The sequence below is a fragment of the Chrysemys picta genome, chromosome 14, assembly GCF_011386835.1.
Source record: "Chrysemys picta bellii isolate R12L10 chromosome 14, ASM1138683v2, whole genome shotgun sequence".
Taxonomy (NCBI): Eukaryota; Metazoa; Chordata; order Testudines; family Emydidae; genus Chrysemys; species Chrysemys picta.
In genome coordinates, this window is record NC_088804.1 from 2555124 (window position 1) to 2574557 (window position 19434).

A 19434-nucleotide genomic window follows, 5' to 3' on the forward strand; every position below is an offset into this window, starting at 1 on the left:
GGTAGAGCCCAGTGAATTTTAAAACAATTTTTCATTTCATCTTTATATTGTGGGAGGCCCTGGGTTGGATGTGGGGTCAGATCTTGCTCCCTGAGGGGGGTGGGGAGGTTGCAGAATGAGCCCAGGCTACAGTGGCAGCTGCTGGGCTCAGTTCCCTGGTCTGGGCATTGCAGCCTGGTGCACAGGATCTCAGTGCTGCTCGGGTTTGGCCCGCCCCGGTCATGGCGGGGGTGGGGGAGTGATGGCAGACAGGCCAAATTTCAGTGAGTGGCACTATGACCACTTCTGTAACACCACTTCTCTCCCCCAGGGGTGTGTAATTTGTGCCATCTTCAAATGAGAGTGTTGGATGTTGCTTTTAAAGCAAATCTTAAAACAAAATAAGGAATAAAGTGAATCACAATATGCAATTATATCAGAATAGCTCATGATGACATGGGCCATAGGCTTTTTATTTCTGTGCTACGCATTCTGTTTTTCACAGGCTGACCCTTTTCACTACACATGGGCTCACTTGTCAGAACAATACTAAGTGTTCTCTTTAGTACAAAATAGAGACATTGGGTTTTGACCTTCTCTAAGAGTTTTAAATTACTCTTTCATAGGCAAATGTACATATTACTGAAGGATAAGAGGGTCTGTTTAATTATTCATATTATCATAGCACCTAGGAGCCCCGGCATAGTCCAGACCCTGCACAAACAGGAAAAAAAAGACAGTCCCTGCCCGCAAAGAGCTTTTGATGTGGTCTTTTCCACTTAAACCCTCCATACAGCTTTAAAAGAACCCAATGAAATTCTGCCACAGACCATTGTTAAAGCAGTGAAGTTCCTCTAGCAATAAGTCCCAGCACACACATTGCATTTCTCCCTATCACACTACAATACAGAACTAACTCTATTCCCCCTGGGCACTGCTGCACAAGCAGCTAAGACCTGAAGTTAATATTGTCAAGTGGAGTTCTACTGCACTAATGAAAAGTGTGTGTGTTAACTAAACATTTTGGTGAGCAAGGGGCTCTCTAAGAGGGGTGGAGTCTCAGTGAATGTAAAATGTGGAGATAAAGTAGCCTTCCTTGACATGCCTTTAACTTGACGGCCCCTTGCTTTGAAGGGCTTGTATGCATTTATGTTCCCCATAGGCAGTCTTCACAATGTAACTGGTTTTGTCTCTCCTCTTTGGATATATCTTCCTAAATACTCATTCTGTTGGCAGGTTCGAGCAGCCCAGTGTTGTTTAACACACTGTGCCACTGATTTCCCCCCCCCTACCCATTTTGTTAAGCAATCCCCCTTCAAGCATTTAAACTGTTGAATAAAGCACTTAAACTTCAGGAACCCTGGGTTTCCCAACAGTATGAGCTGTGTAAAGACTTGATGTTTACCTCGAAGTGCACGTGTCCAGGTATGGCTCTGGGATCACAATGCCTTGGTTTTCACGTGTGGTTTTACAGCAGCATTTTTCTATTTTTGAAAATGTTTCTGCTTTAGCTGTGAGACCCACGGAACCAAGGGGGAACTGACCAGGTATACAAGGCAAGTAATTAAGGAGACAGGCACAAAGTGCTTTTTCTCAGATTTCTCCCAGTTACAGCAATCTCAGGGGTCACTGGGAGCCGGGTGGGAAAGCAGTACTCAGAGAGAAGTGATTTGGTTTAACAGAACACTTCGCAGGGTTCAGTTGCAAGAATTGGGGGGAATCTGAATTCCTCCCTTTGTGCTCCCCAAGGGAGACCAGGTGGCATGACAGGAATGTGAACCCTGAAGGGCAAAGCATGAATGGAGAGCAGCTTCACTGTGTACTGGTAATAGAACCGTTTTCAGTCGTGCAAAACCTCTTTAGGGGACAGAGAAATCTTACACTGGAGGGAGTGCTGGCCCCCAGTTCCATCACCTATGATTAACCGAAGGGTCCCACTGTACATTCCTAGCACAGGGCATTGGCAAAGTAGAGCCATGCATCTGACAAAGTGGGTATTCACCTGTGAAAGCTTATGCTCCAATACATCTGTTAGTCTATAAGGTGCCACAGGACTCTCTGTTGCTTCTTAGAGCAATGGTGTTGCCCTATAGGTTCGAGGGAGAACAAGTAAAAGGAGCCCTCTCCCCCCCATTCTTTAGGGCGCTGGGGAAGTTAGAGAGGCTCAAAAAAGTTTCAGTAGTGACTGTCAGGAGCTTGAAAGGGGAAATCTCAGTCAGAGAGTCCCATCTCTTCCCCATTAACACGTCTTCATTAGCTCGGTACTGAGCAGCAGGGCAAGGATACTTCACAAGTCCCTCCTGGCCAGTCAATAAGGTCTGGCTGCTCCTGGCAAGAGCAGTGAGTAATGGATGCCTCTGAGATGCCACATGTATCACCGGCTACGTTGGCGGGGAGACTGGCATGGGGCTGCCTGGCTCCCAGCGAGTGAGCACTGACCCAGCAGCATCTGTCTGCTACTTACAGGCACAGGAGAGGGCAAAGGTTTTTGCATCCCATTACCAAAGGCAGCTTCTTGTTTCCTGTGCGTAAACCTGCACCCTAAAGCCCCAGTCAGTCTGGCAGCAGCACTGCCGTAAAGCTTTCCAGCTGCTCAGCTTGCCAGTCACCTTTTGGATGAAGATTTCGGTACCCAGGCTGCCAGCTAGGGACTTCTTTGGTTTTAAGCTGATGCAAAATTCCTTCAGTTTTTGTGGAGTTCAGTGAAGGAGAAAATCTCCGTTTCCTGTTTAAAAAAGAATCATCCAAGGCCTCTTTTTAAAGGCTGGGCATCAACTTAAGGCCAAATGGCCTAAAGCAAAGTAAAAGTGGTTTCCAATTCCACTTGGCTCGTTGCTGTTGATGCTCTGGGTCCTTGCTGCATTCCCCACAGCTCAGGCATGACGGTCGCTGCAGTCAGTTCCCCTTCCGGGTCTTTACCCGGCCGTGTCCAAGCTGCAAACGCTTTGGGGGAACTGGTCATTGGAACTGAAAACAGTTGAGCTGCAGTACAAATGCCAGCAATCTGAAATGGGGGACTCAAGTCTCCCTCCCCCCACGCAGTGGGTGTTACATGGCTCCCACTGGAGGGGGGGAAAGACTCTTGGGAGCTGCTGCCCCGCCCTCTCCTTGGGCCTGATCTCCCTGAAGATTTGACAAGCCCACTGAGCGGAGGGCTGAGCTGAGACAGGCAGCATGTGCAGCTTCCAGCTCCCCTCTGGCTGGTACACTGCACAAGCTAATGGTGCATCTGGCCCCCTTTCTCAAGGGAGGCTTCTGGCTGGCTGCAGCAGCTGCCCCAGGAAAGCCCTGGATCTGTGCCCTTCCACAAAGAGCCTGCTGCGCTGGTGTTTCTGCTTGATCACAGGGCTGCAGGGGAGGGAGGAGATGACAGTCCCATGATTTGCTTCTGCTCCCTGCCCCCCACCAGGACAGCACGGGCCATCAGGCTCTTCACACGTGCTCCTCTGTGCAGGGTGGCACATACGGAACGGTCTGTGCCAACAGCCGACAGTCATTAACAGGCAGAGGGTGGGATGCAGGCTCACGGGGGGTATTTACATTCAGAAAAATACTCTGGCTGCTACTCCTCCAGGCTGTGCCAGCCAACACTACAGATCGGGCATATCCTGCCCTCACAGCCCATGTTCCCTTCTGGGCTTCACGCAGTGCCTAGAAGCAGTGGTTTCCCCTCTGAGCAGGCTCTTCACACAAGGAGCTGGCTGCAAAAGGCAAACCAGCCAAAGCCCTGCACGGTCTTTGCAGCCAGCTCTGCTGGGCAGCTGCCTGCATTGTGCTGTAAGGAAATCTGAGGTGCATTGATCAGGCCCAGTATTAGCATCCTGCTGCTGCCTGAAGGGAGAGGGGTCCTGGCGCTGTGCTGTTCACTCCTTGGATCATTTCTACCACGCTGCATTGTGGAAAAAATACACTTGCTCTCCACCCCCGTCCAAAGCATCTCTCCTCCAGCTGCCCCACAGCCAGCAGGGTGCTGAGCGGGATCCCCAAACAGGGCAGGGACCAGCCACGTCACATTTCTAGGAGCGAGGATCCTAAAGTGCTCTAACAAGCTAATCTCAGGGAAGACGGGCATCCCTATCTTAGAAGGGGAACTTTCCTAGGCCACACAGCTAATCCCTGCTCTGCTCACAAGCCCATGCTGCCGACCATCGCTTTAACCACTAGCCTCTACTTCTGCCCCAGGCAAAACTCTCACAAAGCGACACCTTTGCTCATTAAAGGTTTATTTTTATTTCTGGTTTAAAATCAAAATTAGCCATTCTCTGTAATTACATTATATATAGATTTATAGAGACTTTATAGAAAAGGTATTTTTTGTTTTTGCTTTTCTGCAAAACTCAGTAAATAAAAAATAAAATAAACCAAAAAAGGTGGCAGCTTCTGTCCATCTGTCCCCTCTCTGTGTTGCTCCTCTCCCCCACCCTGCTTTAAAAGTGACTAACACCAGGGGAAGGCTCGGCTGTGGGAGGGGGAGGCAGGAGACCCTTGGAGCTGAAAAGAAGATACGCCAGCAGAATATATTAATATCTATGTCTCGTTTTATTTGAGTCCCGGGGACTCCAGGCGCTGAAGGAGGACGGTGCCCACAGCAAAGGGAGCTCCCGGAAAGAAACAACATCGCCTCAAAGTGCACGTCCATCTGGGGAGGTCTGAGCAGCCTGCGAGCTACTGGAAGGAGTCCCAATGCAGACTTCACGTGCCAGCCCAGTCTCCAGCAGGGCGCACAAGCTCTGGCCCCACCTAGCAAGTTGCAATAGAAAAGCAAGTTGGAGGGGAGGGGAGTGTCCGAAGCCCCACTTCTCCACGGTGGTGTGCCCACAGCCCCTCTGGCACAGTGCCGGGGGAGGGAAAGCTGTGCTCCGTAAGGCAGTGAGGGGGGGTGTCAGGCTGGCAGGGAGGTACTAATACTGCTGCATGTTCCCAAGGGATGGGAGCTGGGCCCAGGCTGAGAGAGCCTCCAGCAGCTCCTTGGTGCCTTCACCCCAAAGGGATCACACGTGTGTTAGTGCCAGTGTGTCTCAGAAAGCTGTGCTGGCCATGCTGCTTGGTGCGAAGATCCTCGGTAAGCTGTTCAGAGTCTCCTCCAGCCGCCGGTGAGCCGATTTACCATCTTCCCCTGCAAACACAAGCCACGGTCAGTCACCCCAGCCACCCAGCAGGCTCCCTTCCCAGGCCCCTCTAAGCCCCCTGTCCCCTCCACTCAGGCCTTGGCCCAGGTGAGCTGCCCCAGTATGGCAGTCAGGAGAGCAGGGTTGGCTCCCCCCGGCTCGGCCTGCAGCTTACTGCGAGCTCGGGGCTGATGCACACGGCTGGCTTCAGGCTTCTAAGGACGTTTCTATTCAATGTGAATTGTAACAATAAAGAATCCAGGTGGGGGTGCAGATGGAACCCAGGTGCTCAGCTCCAGCACCACTGCCCTCAAACAGTTCTGCTAAGGGGAAAATGCCCTCAGCTGGCAGAGCCTGTGCAGGCTGCAGCCACTAGGGGGCAGCACACATGCACACACCAGCAGGGCCGTACACTACATGCCGACACATTCGGGGCGTGCCACAGAACTGGGGTCCACACACAGCAAAGACACAGGTTAAAAGGACATGGCCGACAGGGTCCAAAACAAGAGACACTCGTGAGCAAAGCAGCAGGAATGGGGGAGCGGGAACGAATCTGGCCAACACGTCCCGACCTGTGCAGCTGCTGTCACGACCTGGAAGCCTAGTTAGCCAATCAGATGGGTCTCTCAGTGCCATCTAATAAATGATAATAAATAATAATGACACTTCACGTTCTCAGAGCACTGCTGACATTACCTAGGGGACCAGGCTGCCGGGCTAGGGGCCTGCGTCTGCTCTCGCCCCGGCCAGGCCACGGATGGCGCCAGCAGCAGGCGAGGTGGCAAGCCTGAGCTCGTGGAGCGGGGCATGGACCAAAGGCCTATCACATATCCAGCTGGTCCACTGTGCCCTCTTCTGCAGCCAGGCTCTAGCATGGACAGGACCGGGGAGCCTCGCTCTAGGATCTAGCTCTGTGGCACTGGGACGGTACCAACAGGGGTGCAAGCAGAGTCTGGCTTTGGTGCCACCTAGAGGAGCCGCTCCAGGCCCCGGGCGTGCAGCAGGGCACTCACCGCATAGCATCAGGCTCTGCTTGGCCGCCTCCCGCACGTCCTCCTTGTCCGTTTGGCACAGATACACCAGCTGCTCGATGCTTTCTTTGGCCTGCCGGGAGAGGCCGACACAGCGCTGAGCCCATCCTTGCCCTGCCTGCACTCCCAACCCCGGGGCGCACTGTAGGCAGGGCAGCATGGGCAGGCAGAGGCCAGGAAGACAGGTAGAGGGTGGGAACAAGGTCTCTGTGGTCCTGTCTCGGTTCTGGCAGAGCGAGGGACCCAGGGATCAGTCCCAGAGCTCCACGCTTTCCCCCTGCAGGCAGTCGGCCAAGACAGGGTCCCCCATAGGCTGCTCTGGACCGGCTATGTCCCCTGCCCCCACCCTCCCCTCTGCCCTTAGTGCTGCCCAGGAGACCAGCAGAAGTGGTGGGTGGAGCTGCCTGCTGGCTCCTCCCCTGTGCGGGCGCATCTCATGGCTTCTCCGGGCTGGGAACAGGCCACCTCCTTGCTGCTGCCTGGGTCCATCCCAGTCTCGCTGGGGCTCCACTCCCTCCCCCGGTTCCCCTCCCCTACACGGGATGAGCTCAGCCACCGCCCTGGCTCTCCGGACTCCAGCACAGGCAGGATGCTGCCGCCACTGTGCCTAGGAGGGGAGGCCACTGAGGTCCCACCGGCAGCAGGGCACAGGGAGGATCTGGGCAATTTCCCCTCTGCTGCCCTAGCCTGGGCCCCACGTCATCCCCCATGGACACAACGGCCCAGCGGTGAGAGGGGCGCGGCCTTGGCAGCTGCTCATTGCCACCGATCCCCATGCAGATGAGCCGCGGGGGCTGCACTTACCTTGAGACACCCCAGGGCAGCGCAGCTGGCGATTCGCGTCTGCGCCTCTTCATCTTCCAGCTGCTCCAAGTACCACACCAGGGCCTGGGGGACACAGAGATCAGCACCGCAGGGCTGTGCAGGCTGCCCCGGGCCGTTAGGCGTGGGCAGAGCCTCTGAGAGCAGCTGGTACCCCCCCAACCCCCATTCCCAGCCTGGCAGGGGTGCGAGGGCCCTGGGGCGCTCACCCGTTCCCGGAAGCGGGGGTTCTCGGCGAGGCTGCGCAGCTGGGCGGACACGGCACTGACGACTTTACTGTTGCCCTCGATGAGCAGCAAGCTCATGGCCTTCAGCCCGTCCTTCTTGAGCCGGCTCTCGGGCACTCGCTTCAGCGCCTTCAGCACCACGTCCTGGTCGTCCGAGTTCAGGTTCTGGGCCAGCAGCACTGGGGGGGTGGGGAGAGCGGTGAGAACAGCCGCAGCACAGCTAGGGGCAGCCCTGAGCCCCACTTGTGCCCTGCGGGGCCGGGGTTTCACTCCCGCCTGCCAGCGGGACGGGAAGGCGAGCGCCCCGCACCGTCGGGAGAGCTGGGCCTGCCAGGGAAGAGTGTGCTTTCGAGGGGCCGTATCCCGGCCGCGCTGCGTGAGCCGCAGGCAGGAGAAGGAGCTAGGGGAGAGCACTGAGCACACATGCAGGAGCAGCTCAGCCCAGACCCACTGCACCTTGGGCAGGGATCACAAAGCCATCGCGGCGCGCAGCCTTGGCCTGCGAGCGAACTGGCACGGGCAGGTGCTAGAGACAGTCTGGTGCCGTCTGCTGCACTGGCACAGTGGATGCTGGGCCATCTAATGACTCAGAACAGGGGAACCGCACCAGCGCCCCGCCTGTGCCAGCGTCGGTACCACCCACCCCTCGAGCACGGGAACCGCACCAGCGCCCCGCCTGTGCCAGCGCCGGTACCACCCACCCCTCGAGCACGGGAACCGCACCAGCGCCCCGCCTGTGCCAGCGCCGGTACCACCCACCCCTCGAGCACGGGAACCGCACCAGCGCCCCGCCTGTGCCAGCGGCGGTACCACCCACCCCTCGAGCACGGGAACCGCACCAGCGCCCCGCCTGTGCCAGCGGCGGTACCACCCACCCCTCGAGCACGGGAACCGCACCAGCGCCCCGCCTGTGCCAGTACCATCCACCCCTCGAGCACGGGAACCGCACCAGCGCCCCGCCTGTGCCAGTGCCGGTACCACCCACCCCTCGAGCACGGGAACCGCACCAGTGCCCCGCCTGTGCCAGTGCCGGTACCACCCACCCCTTGAGCACAGGAACCGCACCAGTGCCCCACCTGTGCCAGCGCCGGTACCACCCACCCCTTGAGCACAGGAACCGCACCAGTGCCCCGCCTGTGCTAGCGCTGGAGCTATGAGGGGACTGCAGGCTCTTACCTTCCTCAGCCAGCTCCATGACGTAGGCGTCCAGTGTAGACACGGGGAGCGACTCGAAGTGGCTCCAGTACTGGAAGATGGTGAGCTGCTCACCCTGGCTGCTCCCAGGGCGCTTGGGCAGCCGCCGGTCCAGCACAACCTCCACAAGCTTCACGCACACTGCAGGGAGAGGGCACCAGGTTAGTACCCCTGGGGCAGCCCGGGCACCTCACTGGCACAATGCCCCAAGGCTTTCTGGGCTGGCACCAAGACAGCCCCCTCCAGCAGGTTGGTACTTTGCCACCACTGGCATTTCCTGGAGGGGCGGGACGGGCTAGCCAAAGCAGAAGACTGGGAGGCAGGACTCCTGGGTTCTTTTCTCAGCTCTCAGAGTCACACTGTGCCTGGGCGGGGGAGCCAGAGAAGGCCAATTGGAGCTGAGCCATTGCCCAGAGCTCTCAGCCCATCCAGGCAGTGCGGGGTGTCCCAAGACTGCACTCACCTGAGTCTGCCAGGCCCGACTGCCGCTCAGCCACGGGCGCTGCATACTGGGCACTGAGCGTGCGCAGGAACCGCTCCACGGGGCAGGTGTACACATTGGGCTGCTCCACGCAGCGGTCCCAGAATGCCAGCACCCCCTCCTTCCGGGTGGAGAACTGCACCACTGTGGGCAGAGACACGGTCAGGGCCAGCCGCACCCAGCACGGGGCACGCTGCTGGCACTGCCAGCATAGGGGCAGGCTTCGCTCGCCATCACCGGGACTGCGTCAGGGAGCCCAGCACAGACCCCAGTGGCGAGCCCCGCCCTCTGACCCCAGCACACACTCTGGCAGGCAGTACCCTGTGGTGCCTGTCTGTGGGCCTGGGATGGGCGCTGTGCCAGGGCCTTTACCTTCCGCTGCAGTGTTGGCTGCTCCCGATTTCTCCTCCGTCAGCTGGCAGACAATCTCCAGCACCTGCGCTTCCCTCATCAGCTTGTCCAGGGCGTACATCTCCCGGCACCGCAGCGGCCCAAATGTGCCCAATTTCTGCAAGTCACAGACATGTCAGCACTTGGGGGCGGGATCAGTGCCTGGGGGTGCCTGCACACTCCCAGCATGCCCGTCTGCCTTTAGAGCTGGGGGCAGCAGCTGTCACGGCTCGTGCCAGCCCGCAGCGTCCCTCGGTGTTGGCCAAGGGGGAGTCTGTGCTTGGGCTGGCTGGTGCCACCCCACCAGGCACGTCAGAGGTTGCCAGCCTGGCGTCCCGCCGGCCCCCCACTCTGCAGGAGCCCTCAGCAGGGCCGCAGCCCCACGTGCCAGCAGATGCCCCCCACCACACGGCTTCCCATGCCGCACACTCACCAGCAGCAGACGATTGCAGTTACTGAGGTGCAGCACCACAGCCCTGTCCAGGAACTCGCTGCCGGTGCTCATGGGGTCAGAGCTGCCCTCAGAGCCGCTGCACGTGCCGGTGTCCTCGGCCATCGCCTCGCAGCCTCCCAATGCCCCGCCCGCAGCACGGGCCCCGCCAGCCCTCCTGCAGGAACGGGGGGGGACACGTAAACACACACCCACAAAGCAAGGGAACCCCCCCCCACCTCAGCCACAGGCGCCAGCTGTCCTGCCCGAGGAACAGCCTCCAGCTCCCAGGGCTGGGGGTTAAATCCTTCCAGTTCTGCTGCAGGTGAACTTGCACCAAAGGAAGAAAAGAAGAGCCCTGGTTTACGTAGGACCTACCCTATGAGCACCCTGCTGCTGCCGAGCCCACAGACAACACGCACACTCATCCCCACCCCCAACGGCCCCAGCGCTCAGTGACGCGCAGGCACAGCCGTGGGGCAGCGGGCCCCTCTGTGCCTGGAGGGGCAGGTGGGGCGCTCCAGGGGCTGGGTGCTTGGGGTCACACCTGGGAAGCAATCGTGGGAGCCCCTGGAGACAGCCCCTGGGCATGTGGGTGGAAAGCGCCCCGGGAAGCTCTCACCCTGCTAGAGTGGGTTCTGCCCCCAGGGGCAGCTGAGGCCCCCACAGTGCACCCAGCCCCCAGTGACTGAGCCCTTCGGTCCCCTGGGGTGGGCAGCGCCAGCCACATTACAGAGAGACCACACGGTGAGTCAAAAGTACAACCAGGAACAGACCCCAGGAATCCTGGGCCTCTGCTCTCACCCCCAGCACCCGCTGCCGCGCTGTGAGCACCAAACCCAGGAGTCCTGGGCCTCTGCCCTCACCCCCAGCACCCGCTGCCACCCTGCGAGCACCGAACCCAGGAGTCCTGGGCCTCTGCCCTAACCCCCAGCACCCGCTGCCACCCTGCGAGCACCTAACCCAGGAGTCCTGGGCCTGTGCCCTCACCCCCAGCACCCGCTGCCGCGCTGCGAGCACCGAACCCAGGAGTCCTGGGCCTCTGCCCTCACCCCCAGCACCCGCTGCCGCGCTGTGAGCACCGAACCCAGGAGTCCTGGGCCTCTGCTCTCACCCCTAGCACCCGCTGCCGCCCTGCGAGCACCGAACCCAGGAGTCCTGGGCCTCTGCCCTCACCCCCAGCACCCGCTGCCGCCCTGCGAGCACAGAACCCAGGAGTCCTGGGCCTCTGCCCTAACCCCCAGCACCCGCTGCCACCCTGCGAGCACCTAACCCAGGAGTCCTGGGCCTCTGCTCTCACCCCTAGCACCCGCTGCCGCGCTGTGAGCACCGAACCCAGGAGTCCTGGGCCTCTGCCCTAACCCCCAGCACCCGCTGCCGCCCTGCGAGCACCGAACCCAGGAATCCTGGGCCTCTGCCCTAACCCCCAGCACCCGCTGCCGCCCTGCGAGCACCGAACCCAGGAGTCCTGGGCCTCTGCCCTCACCCCCAGCACCCGCTGCCGCCCTGCGAGCACCGAACCCAGGAGTCCTGGGCCTCTGCCCTAACCCCCAGCACCCGCTGCCGCCCTGCGAGCACCGAACCCAGGAGTCCTGGGCCTCTGCCCTAACCCCCAGCACCCGCTGCCGCCCTGCGAGCACCGAACCCAGGAGTCCTGGGCCTCTGCCCTAACCCCCAGCACCCGCTGCCGCCCTGCGAGCACCGAACCCAGGAGTCCTGGGCCTCTGCCCTAACCCCCAGCTCCCGCTGCCGCCCTGCGAGCACCAAACCCAGGCGTCCTGGGCCTCTGCCCTAACCCCCAGCTCCCGCTGCCGCCCTGAGAGCACAGAACCCAGGAGTCCCGGGCCTCTGCCCTCACCCCCAGCACCTGCTGCCGCCCTGCGAGCACCGAACCCAGGAGTCCTGGGCCTCTGCCCTAACCCCCAGCACCCGCTGCCGCCCTGCGAGCACCGAACCCAGGAGTCCTGGGCCTCTGCCCTAACCCCCAGCACCCGCTGCCGCCTTGCGAGCACCGAACCCAGGAGTCCTGGGCCTCTGCCCTCACCCCCAGCACCCGCTGCCGCCCTGCGAGAACCGAACCCAGGAGTCCTGGGCCTCTGCCCTAACCCCCAGCACCCGCTGCCGCCCTGCGAGCACCGAACCCAGGAGTCCTGGGCCTCTGCCCTAACCCCCAGCACCCGCTGCCGCCTTGCGAGCACCGAACCCAGGAGTCCTGGGCCTCTGCCCTAACCCCCAGCACCCGCTGCCGCCTTGCGAGCACCGAACCCAGGAGTCCTGGGCCTCTGCCCTCACCCCCAGCACCCGCTGCCGCCCTGCGAGAACCGAACCCAGGAGTCCTGGGCCTCTGCCCTAACCCCCAGCACCCGCTGCCGCCTTGCGAGCACCGAACCCAGGAGTCCCGGGCCTCTGCCCTCACCCCCAGCACCCGCTGCCGCCCTGCGAGCACCGAACCCAGGAGTCCCGGGCCTCTGCCCTAACCCCCAGCTCCCGCTGCCGCCCTGCGAGCACCGAACGCAGGAGTCCCGGGCCTCTGCCCTCACCCCCAGCTCCCGCTGCCGCCCTGAGAGCACAGAACCCAGGAGTCCCGGGCCTCTGCCCTCACCCCCAGCACCCGCTGCCGCCCTGCGAGCACAGAACCCAGGAGATCTGGGCCTCTGCTCTCTCCCCCAGCTCCCGCTGCCGCCCTGCGAGCACAGAACCCAGGAGATCTGGGCCTCTGCCCTAACCCCCAGCTCCCGCTGCCGCCCTGCGAGCACCGAACCCAGGAGTCCTGGGCCTCTGCCCTAACCCCCAGCTCCCGCTGCCGCGCTGCGAGCACCGAACCCAGGAGTCCTGGGCCTCTGCCCTAACCCCCAGCACCCGCTGCCGCCCTGCAAGCACCGAACCCAGGAGTCCTGGGCCTCTGCCCTAACCCCCAGCACCCGCTGCCGCCCTGCGAGCACCGAACCCAGGAGTCCTGGGCCTCTGCCCTCACCCCCAGCTCCCGCTGCCGCGCTGCGAGCACCGAACCCAGGAGTCCTGGGCCTCTGCCCTAACCCCCAGCACCCGCTGCCGCCCTGCGAGCACCGAACCCAGGAGTCCTGGGCCTCTGCCCTCACCCCCAGCACCTGCTGCCGCCCTGCGAGCACGGAACCCAGGAGTCCTGGGCCTCTGCCCTAACCCCCAGCACCCGCTGCCGCGCTGCGAGCACCGAACCCAGGAGTCCTGGGGTTCACACCCTTTTCTAACAGTCCCCCAGGCCTCCAAGGAGCGTGTTGTGCGGCAGCGCCCAGAGTGGGAGAGAGCCTGGGGCCAGGGGCCGTTGCTAGTCTGATCTCTAGATCCCTGTGGTTTAGAGTGGACAAGGAGTTGGATGGGTTTGGGACCCATTTCTGCTTCCCTCAAGATGTCAGCCCCCCACGTCTCGAAGGGGACAGCAGCTGGGCCACAGGCTCCCCTCTGCACCCCAGCTCTAGAAAGCTGCGGGGGGAGGAGGAGGCAGTGAATACGAACCGCACTCCAGGACCCTGACCACTAGGTGGCGCTGCTGCAGCACAGCCTGCCCAAAGCATGGCTGGCTGGGACTAGGGGGCCCGCACTGGCTCGGCAGCGCTCCTGGTGGCAATGCCGAGGCTCCCCGCACCGCCGCAGTACTGGCGTGCCGCTGGCCGGAGGAGGCAAGGTGGGCATGACCTGCTCCACGTGCCCTGGGAGTTGCCGCTGAGAGCCAGGCCTGGCCACCAGTGGGCGATAGCCAGCAGGCTCTGGGCTTCCCGGGCACATGGAAGGGGACGGCAGCCACAGCAAAACTCCGGGACGGGGGCAACGGGGATCGAACCTGGCCCCTCGGTCTGACTCCCTGAGCTCAACGACCAGCTCTGCACGTGGCCCAGCTCCTACTGGGGGGGCCTGGGTCACCCCATGCAGGGAAGTGGCCAGGCCAGGCCAGGCACCCTGGGTCAGCGCCTGGGACCAGAACCCATCCACAGTGATGTTCTGCTGCCCCGCCCTAGGCCTCCTCAACTGGGGCAGCCAGTGCCAGCGCCCCGGGGGGGGGCCCCATCCGGCTCACCGCTCGCTCCGGCTGCCCTCCTCCTCCGAGCCCTCTGAGTCGTCCATGTCCGAGGTGTTGAGGAAGCTGAAGCTCTCCAGGGCGTGCTCCACCGTCAGGCTGATGCTGGAGGCGCGGCTCAGGAAGATGCCCTGCTTGTGCTGTGGGGACAGTAAGGAGAGGGGGCTGGGCAGGCTGTGTCCCCGGGCCACTGGCCAGCTGCTGCTGCCCGGCATTTGTACCAGCTGGGACCCATCCCGTGGCCCTCGGGCCTGGGCTACTCCACCACGCACGGCGGGAAGACGGGCTGTGGGCACGCTGCAGCAGGGACAGCTGGTTCTAGACGCCACAGTCCCTACCAAGCCGCATCAGCTGCCCGTCACCCCAGTCTCTGCCCCAGCTGCCCTGGGACCCGGCCACGGTTGCTGGGCCCTGCTCCCCAAACCCCGCTCTCCACGATGTAACCCCTTCCACCCCCCATCTGACCGGCACAAGGGGCACAGGGCAGGGGGACCATGACAACAGAGCCCATGAACCAGCATCCCCAGCCCAAGGACATTCACTGCCCTACGTGGGAAGGGGAGGAGCTGGGCACCTACCCGCATGGCTGCCGTAGGGCTGGCACCATCCTCGAGGCCCCACCGCTGCCCCCTTACCATGAGGATCTCCTCTAGGCGTTTCAGCTCCCGCTCCAGCGGCTGCAGCTCGGGAAACTGCCCCCGGTAGTCGTCCAGGGCCGAGCACAGCGAGCCAATGGCCTCCTCCAGGCCGCAGTCCACAGGCTTGGGCCTTGGCACCTCTGCTGGGCTGGGGGGCGGGAGCGAGGCAGGGGCCGGCCTCCCCTTCTCCTCTGAGACTGGCTGCAGCACCACTGGCCGGCCCGGGGAGACCTCATGCCCCTGCGGCCCCAGAGCTTGGCACACAGCGGCCTCAGACCGCCCCACCACAGGCTCACAGGCCTCGGCCTGAGACATGGCCCCACAGAGCTCAGCCTCCGGGCCCTTGTCCGGCCCTGCCCAGGGCACCGGCGAGTTCGAGGCCTCGGGGAGGGCGTCCGTTTCCAGGGGAGGCAGGTCCCCGGTGCTGGGGTCCTGGGGGTCTGGCGAAGGCTCCCCACCATGGGCGCTGGGGCCCTCCCTGCAATCCACTGCCGCGTCCAGGCTGCTCTCGCTGATGTGGCTCAGAGTCCGGGAGTAGGGCACGTGCCCATTGACCACCACCTCCTTCCTCGCGCCCCCTGGCTCCTCCTGCCGGCTGGGGGGCTCGGCTGCAGCGCCCGCCTCCTCTTGCTGGGAGAAGGCGATCTCTATGGCAGGGGCGGAGGCCTGCACCTCGGGCTGTACGATGGGCTTGTGGGAGACGTGGCGGGCGCTGCCCGACAGCTGGGGGCTGGAGGAATCATCCGACGACTCCGAGGAGATGGACCAGGCCGTGCCGTTCTCCAGCTCCTCCTGCCGCCGCAGCATGTTCTAGAGAGAGATGGCACGTCAGCACGGCCCCTCGCCGCCGGCCACGCTGCGCCCCGCTGCCAGCGATCACCCCCGCAGCCGCCAGCCACTCCCACCCACCCTGCCAATGCCCCCAGCAAGACCTGGCCCCACCCTCCCCTCACAGCCAGCAGCCCCACCCACCCACCCTGCCAACTCCCCACCCAGCCCTCACAGCCAGCAGCCCCACCCACCCAGCCCCTGGACCCACCCTCCCCTCACAGCCAGCAGCCACACCCACCCAGCCCCTGGCCACGCCCTCCCCTCACAGCCAGCAGCCCCACCCACCCAGCCCCTGGACCCACCCTCCCCTCACAGCCAGCAGCCCCACCCACCCAGCCCTGGCCACGCCCTCCCCTCACAGCCAGCAGCCACACCCACCCACCCTGCCAACTCCCCACCCAGCCCTGGCCACACCCTCCCCTCACAGCCAGCAGCCCCACCCACCCAGCCCTGGCCACGCCCTCCCCTCACAGCCAGCAGCCACACCCACCCACCCTGCCAACTCCCCACCCAGCCCTGGCCACGCCCTCCCCTCACAGCCAGCAGCCACACCCACCCACCCTGCCAACTCCCCACCCAGCCCTCACAGCCAGCAGCCCCACCCACCCAGCCCCTGGACCCACCCTCCCCTCACAGCCAGCAGCCACACCCACCCAGCCCCTGGCCACGCCCTCCCCTCACAGCCAGCAGCCCCACCCACCCTGCCCCTGGCCACGCCCTCCCCTCACAGCCAGCAGCCCCACCCACCCTGCCCCTGGCCACGCCCTCCCCTCACAGCCAGCAGCCCCACCCACCCTGCCCCTGGCCACGCCCTCCCCTCACAGCCAGCAGCCCCACCCACCCTGCCCCTGGCCACGCCCTCCCCTCACAGCCAGCAGCCCCACCCACCCACCCTGCCAACTCCCCACCCAGCCCTGGCCCCACCCTCCCCTCACAGCTTTCTCCAGCCCCCCGCCCTCCACCACTGCCAGGGTTTCACACTGGCTCACTTGGGTCCCAGCAGCCTCCCACTTCCCCTTCAGCAGCTCCCCTATCCCCCCGTCCGCCCCCAACCTGCTGAGTCCCAGGGTCTGCCAGCTCCCTGGGGACAGGGCAGTCACGGTGAGGATACCAGCCCAGCCTAACTCCATGTCACCCCCAGTATCCCAGCCAGCTCCCCACTGGGCAGGGCTGCGGGAGCCAAGAGCTCAGCCCCCTTCAGGCTTGGGACCAAACCAAACCAAACCCTCCCCGGTGCGGGGAGCATCCCACTGGCAGGGTCCCATCCGCGGGCCAGGGTCCCCGTCACGTCGGCTGGGCCCTGACAGACTGCCTGGGAGGAAGGGGCTGGCCAACACAGCCCCAGGCATTTCAGCACCACGCTGTGAGCCGGGCTCGTCAGCACAGTGCGTACTCTGGTGCCCAGCCTGCACCAGCCCCACTCCCCCACCCCCCGGAGCTGCCCCACAGCCACAACGGGACATGAAAGCCTTGTGCAGACACACACATACTCCGCGCACCTCCCCATGCCGTGTGAGTGCCCACATTCCCCCGGCACAGGGCCCAGCTTCAGAGGGCGAGGGGGATGTTGGGAAGGGGATGTCCCATCAAAGCAGGGCTGGGTCCACCTCCAGGGTATTCCCTGCTGTAACTGCTCCACCCCACTCAGAGCCGGGGATAGAACCCAGGAGTCCTGGCTGCCAGCCCCTGCTCTGTGCCCTTCCTCCAGCCCCTAACCCCACAGCGGGCAGCCCCAGAGCCACCCCAGGTGTGAGCAACGGGTCCCGTTGGCCGGGCTGGCATGAGCAGTACGGGATGGGGCAAGGAACAGTGGAGCTGGAGGTGCGTCTCACTGTGGGCACGGACTGGGCTGGAAAGGGCAAGGGGGCAGGGTCTATAGCTATGGCAAGCAGCTACAGCACCACCTTTGGCATGGGGCAGCCGGGGCAGCCTCAGAGTAAAGGCTTGTCCATGCAGGGAGAGGCTGGCATGGGCCTGAACAGGCCTCTGGGGAACGGGGCTTCCCCTCACACTCGGATCCCTGCCCAGCCTGGAGCCTACAGGCGGCTGCCAGCTCAGAGACACCAGTTCGGGGGCTGGGAATCCCTGTCCGACAGGTTCCCAGAGCCAGGCCCTATGGATGGGCTAGTGAGCAGGTCGTGCTATCTGGGGTGACTAGCCCACCCAGGCTAAGCTACAGGCTGGCCCCAGCCAGCGAACTTACACGGCCCCGCTGCGGGCATCTCCCGAGCGGGACCGAGGAGCCCTCGCTGCAGGAGCAGCTCCGAGACAGCTTCTCAAGCAGCGTCTCACGGACGATGTCCAGCAAGGCCCCCCCGGGTTTCTCGGAGGCCGCCCACTCCGGGCTTTTGGGCAGAGAGAAGAGGGAGCTGTCAGCAGGGGGGAGGGATCTCGGGGGCATCAGCCAGCTGCTGGGGCTGCCTGGCTACTCCATCTGCCATCCTCAGGGCGCAGCGGCTCTGGCATGGGGGGGGGGGGGGGGGGGGGAGGGGCCCTAGCAGGACATCTGCAATCCATGAAGCAGCAGCCCAGAGGGCCATGTCCCCTTGGAGCTGCCCCGGGCCTGGGTCACAGGCGACCCACGCAGAGCACCGGGGAGCCCTGCGCTCCCACACGGACACACCACGGCGCTGGGAGCACACAGGCCCAGCGGGACCCTGCTGGTGGCTCAGAGAAGGCAGGGGCCCCTCCCAGAGTGCTCTCGGTCCCCAGCTCCCGCGCAGGGCACGCCCCGTCCCGGGGCCAGGCGCACTCACATAGAAGGCCTGCTCCCGCAGGGAGGGCGTATCAGGCGGGCTCTGGTTGTAGGTGGAGAATCGCTTGTTGACAGTGGATGCTTTGTTGACCGTGCTGGCAGCTGAGGGCTGATCGTCCTTGTCGAAGGGGCTGGGGGCGAGAGCACAGAGGTGAGAGGAGCGGGGGGCTCTAGCACTGCAGGCGGGAGGCCGCTGGGCTCAGGACTGGAGCTGGGCTCCCAAGCCTCCTGCCACGCACAGGGCTGGTGCCCTGTGCCATGGGGCAGGGGCAGCACGAGGGAGAGGCAGGGCTGGTGCCCTGTGCCATGGGGCAGCACGAGGGAGAGGCAGGGCTGGTGCCCTGTGCCATGGGGCAGGGGCAGCACGAGGGAGAGGCAGGGCTGGTGCCCTGTGCCATGGGGCAGGGGCAGCACGAGGGAGAGGCAGGGCTGGTAGCAGCGCTGAGCTCTGACCCTGGCGTGGGCACCGAGCTGCGGAAAGCGACAGCAAGCAGGGAAGGGGAGCGGGCGGGAAGCCCGGGAGAGGGCACAGAGGGAGGGAGGGAGGCTGGGCAGGCTGCCCACACCCTGAAGCGTTAGCCACAATGCTGGAGAGCACAGGAGGGGTGCAGCTGCCATGAGCCCCCGGGGTTGCCGATGGAACCACGACCTGCCAGAGGGGCCATGGGCCAACTGCCCAGGTGGGGGCCTGCCTGCCCAATCTGGATCCAGGACCCCACCCCTGGGCAGTGCCATCGGGAGAGCGAGATCACAGACCAGGCCCCAGCATCCTTCGGAGACAGCCACCGGCACCCAGCACCGGGCTGGGCAGGCTGCCCCCAGCAGGGCCGACAAGCCCCAGGGCAAACAGGGCCACACTAGCCCAGCTACCCCTCCCGGCCGCGCTCCCCTAGGCCACTCACTTCCAGTTCACCTCCAGGCTGAGCTTGATGGTGCCCAGGTCGTTGATGTCGACAGCTACCACCTGCGGCAGCGCCGCAAACAGGTCCTTGGTTTCGCACGAGACGTTGCCCACCACCACGTGGTTGGCCAGACTCTTGAGCTCCGTCACCTGGCAGGGGAGAGGGGGGAGCTGAGGCCAGCGCCCGTGAGAGGGGGCATGGGCAGCCGCCTGTGAGCTGGGGCTGCAGGGCGCCCACCATGGGCACTGCAGAGCCTGGACCTCCTGGGTTTCACCCGATGTTTACGGTCAGTCGCTGGAAGTTCCGGACTCTGCTCTTTGTCCCATCCCTGACCCCTGGGATCTAGGCCGCCTGTGCTGGCCTGGGGAGAGGTCTGACCCACACTCTCTCTGGGGCGGGGCCGAGTGAGAGCAGAGCACCCTGGTGTGCAATGGGGCCCCAAACCGCTCTGCTGGGTCTCTCAGCATGAGCGGCCGCATGCCTCCACACAGCACAGCGTGTCAGGGGACTCGAACCTGCCACCTCCGGCTCTGGCAGAGCCCCGTGCACTGCCCGTGGTGGGGCCAGTGTCACGAGCCAGCAGCTCACCAGC

At 63.5% G+C, this 19434-nt stretch overlaps 1 protein-coding gene across 11 annotated transcripts in view; it reads right to left on the reverse strand.

Moving 5' to 3' along the window:
• Nucleotides 1-4185: 4185 nt before the first annotated feature.
• The window catches only part of RIPOR1 (RHO family interacting cell polarization regulator 1), a 113807-nt gene continuing 98558 nt past the window's right edge, over nucleotides 4186-19434 (reverse strand). For 5 of the 11 annotated variants that reach the window (XM_065567793.1, XM_065567794.1, XM_065567790.1 and 2 more), the window contains 12 exons: nucleotides 18843-18991; nucleotides 17942-18071; nucleotides 14295-15164; nucleotides 13717-13856; nucleotides 9669-9843; nucleotides 9218-9353; nucleotides 8828-8989; nucleotides 8347-8505; nucleotides 7153-7349; nucleotides 6926-7009; nucleotides 6104-6347; nucleotides 4186-5095 (listed from right to left, as the gene is read on the reverse strand). In XM_065567793.1, the coding sequence (XP_065423865.1) occupies nucleotides 4998-5095; nucleotides 6104-6347; nucleotides 6926-7009; nucleotides 7153-7349; nucleotides 8347-8505; nucleotides 8828-8989; nucleotides 9218-9353; nucleotides 9669-9843; nucleotides 13717-13856; nucleotides 14295-15164; nucleotides 17942-18071; nucleotides 18843-18991 (2544 nt within the window). In that variant the 3' untranslated portion in view covers nucleotides 4186-4997. Of the gene's footprint in view, nucleotides 5096-5662; nucleotides 5727-6103; nucleotides 6348-6925; nucleotides 7010-7152; nucleotides 7350-8346; nucleotides 8506-8827; nucleotides 8990-9217; nucleotides 9354-9668; nucleotides 9844-13716; nucleotides 13857-14294; nucleotides 15165-17941; nucleotides 18072-18842; nucleotides 18992-19434 lie in introns of all 11 variants that reach the window. The other 6 variants (XM_065567797.1, XM_065567791.1, XM_065567798.1 and 3 more) reach the window with 5 other exon arrangements.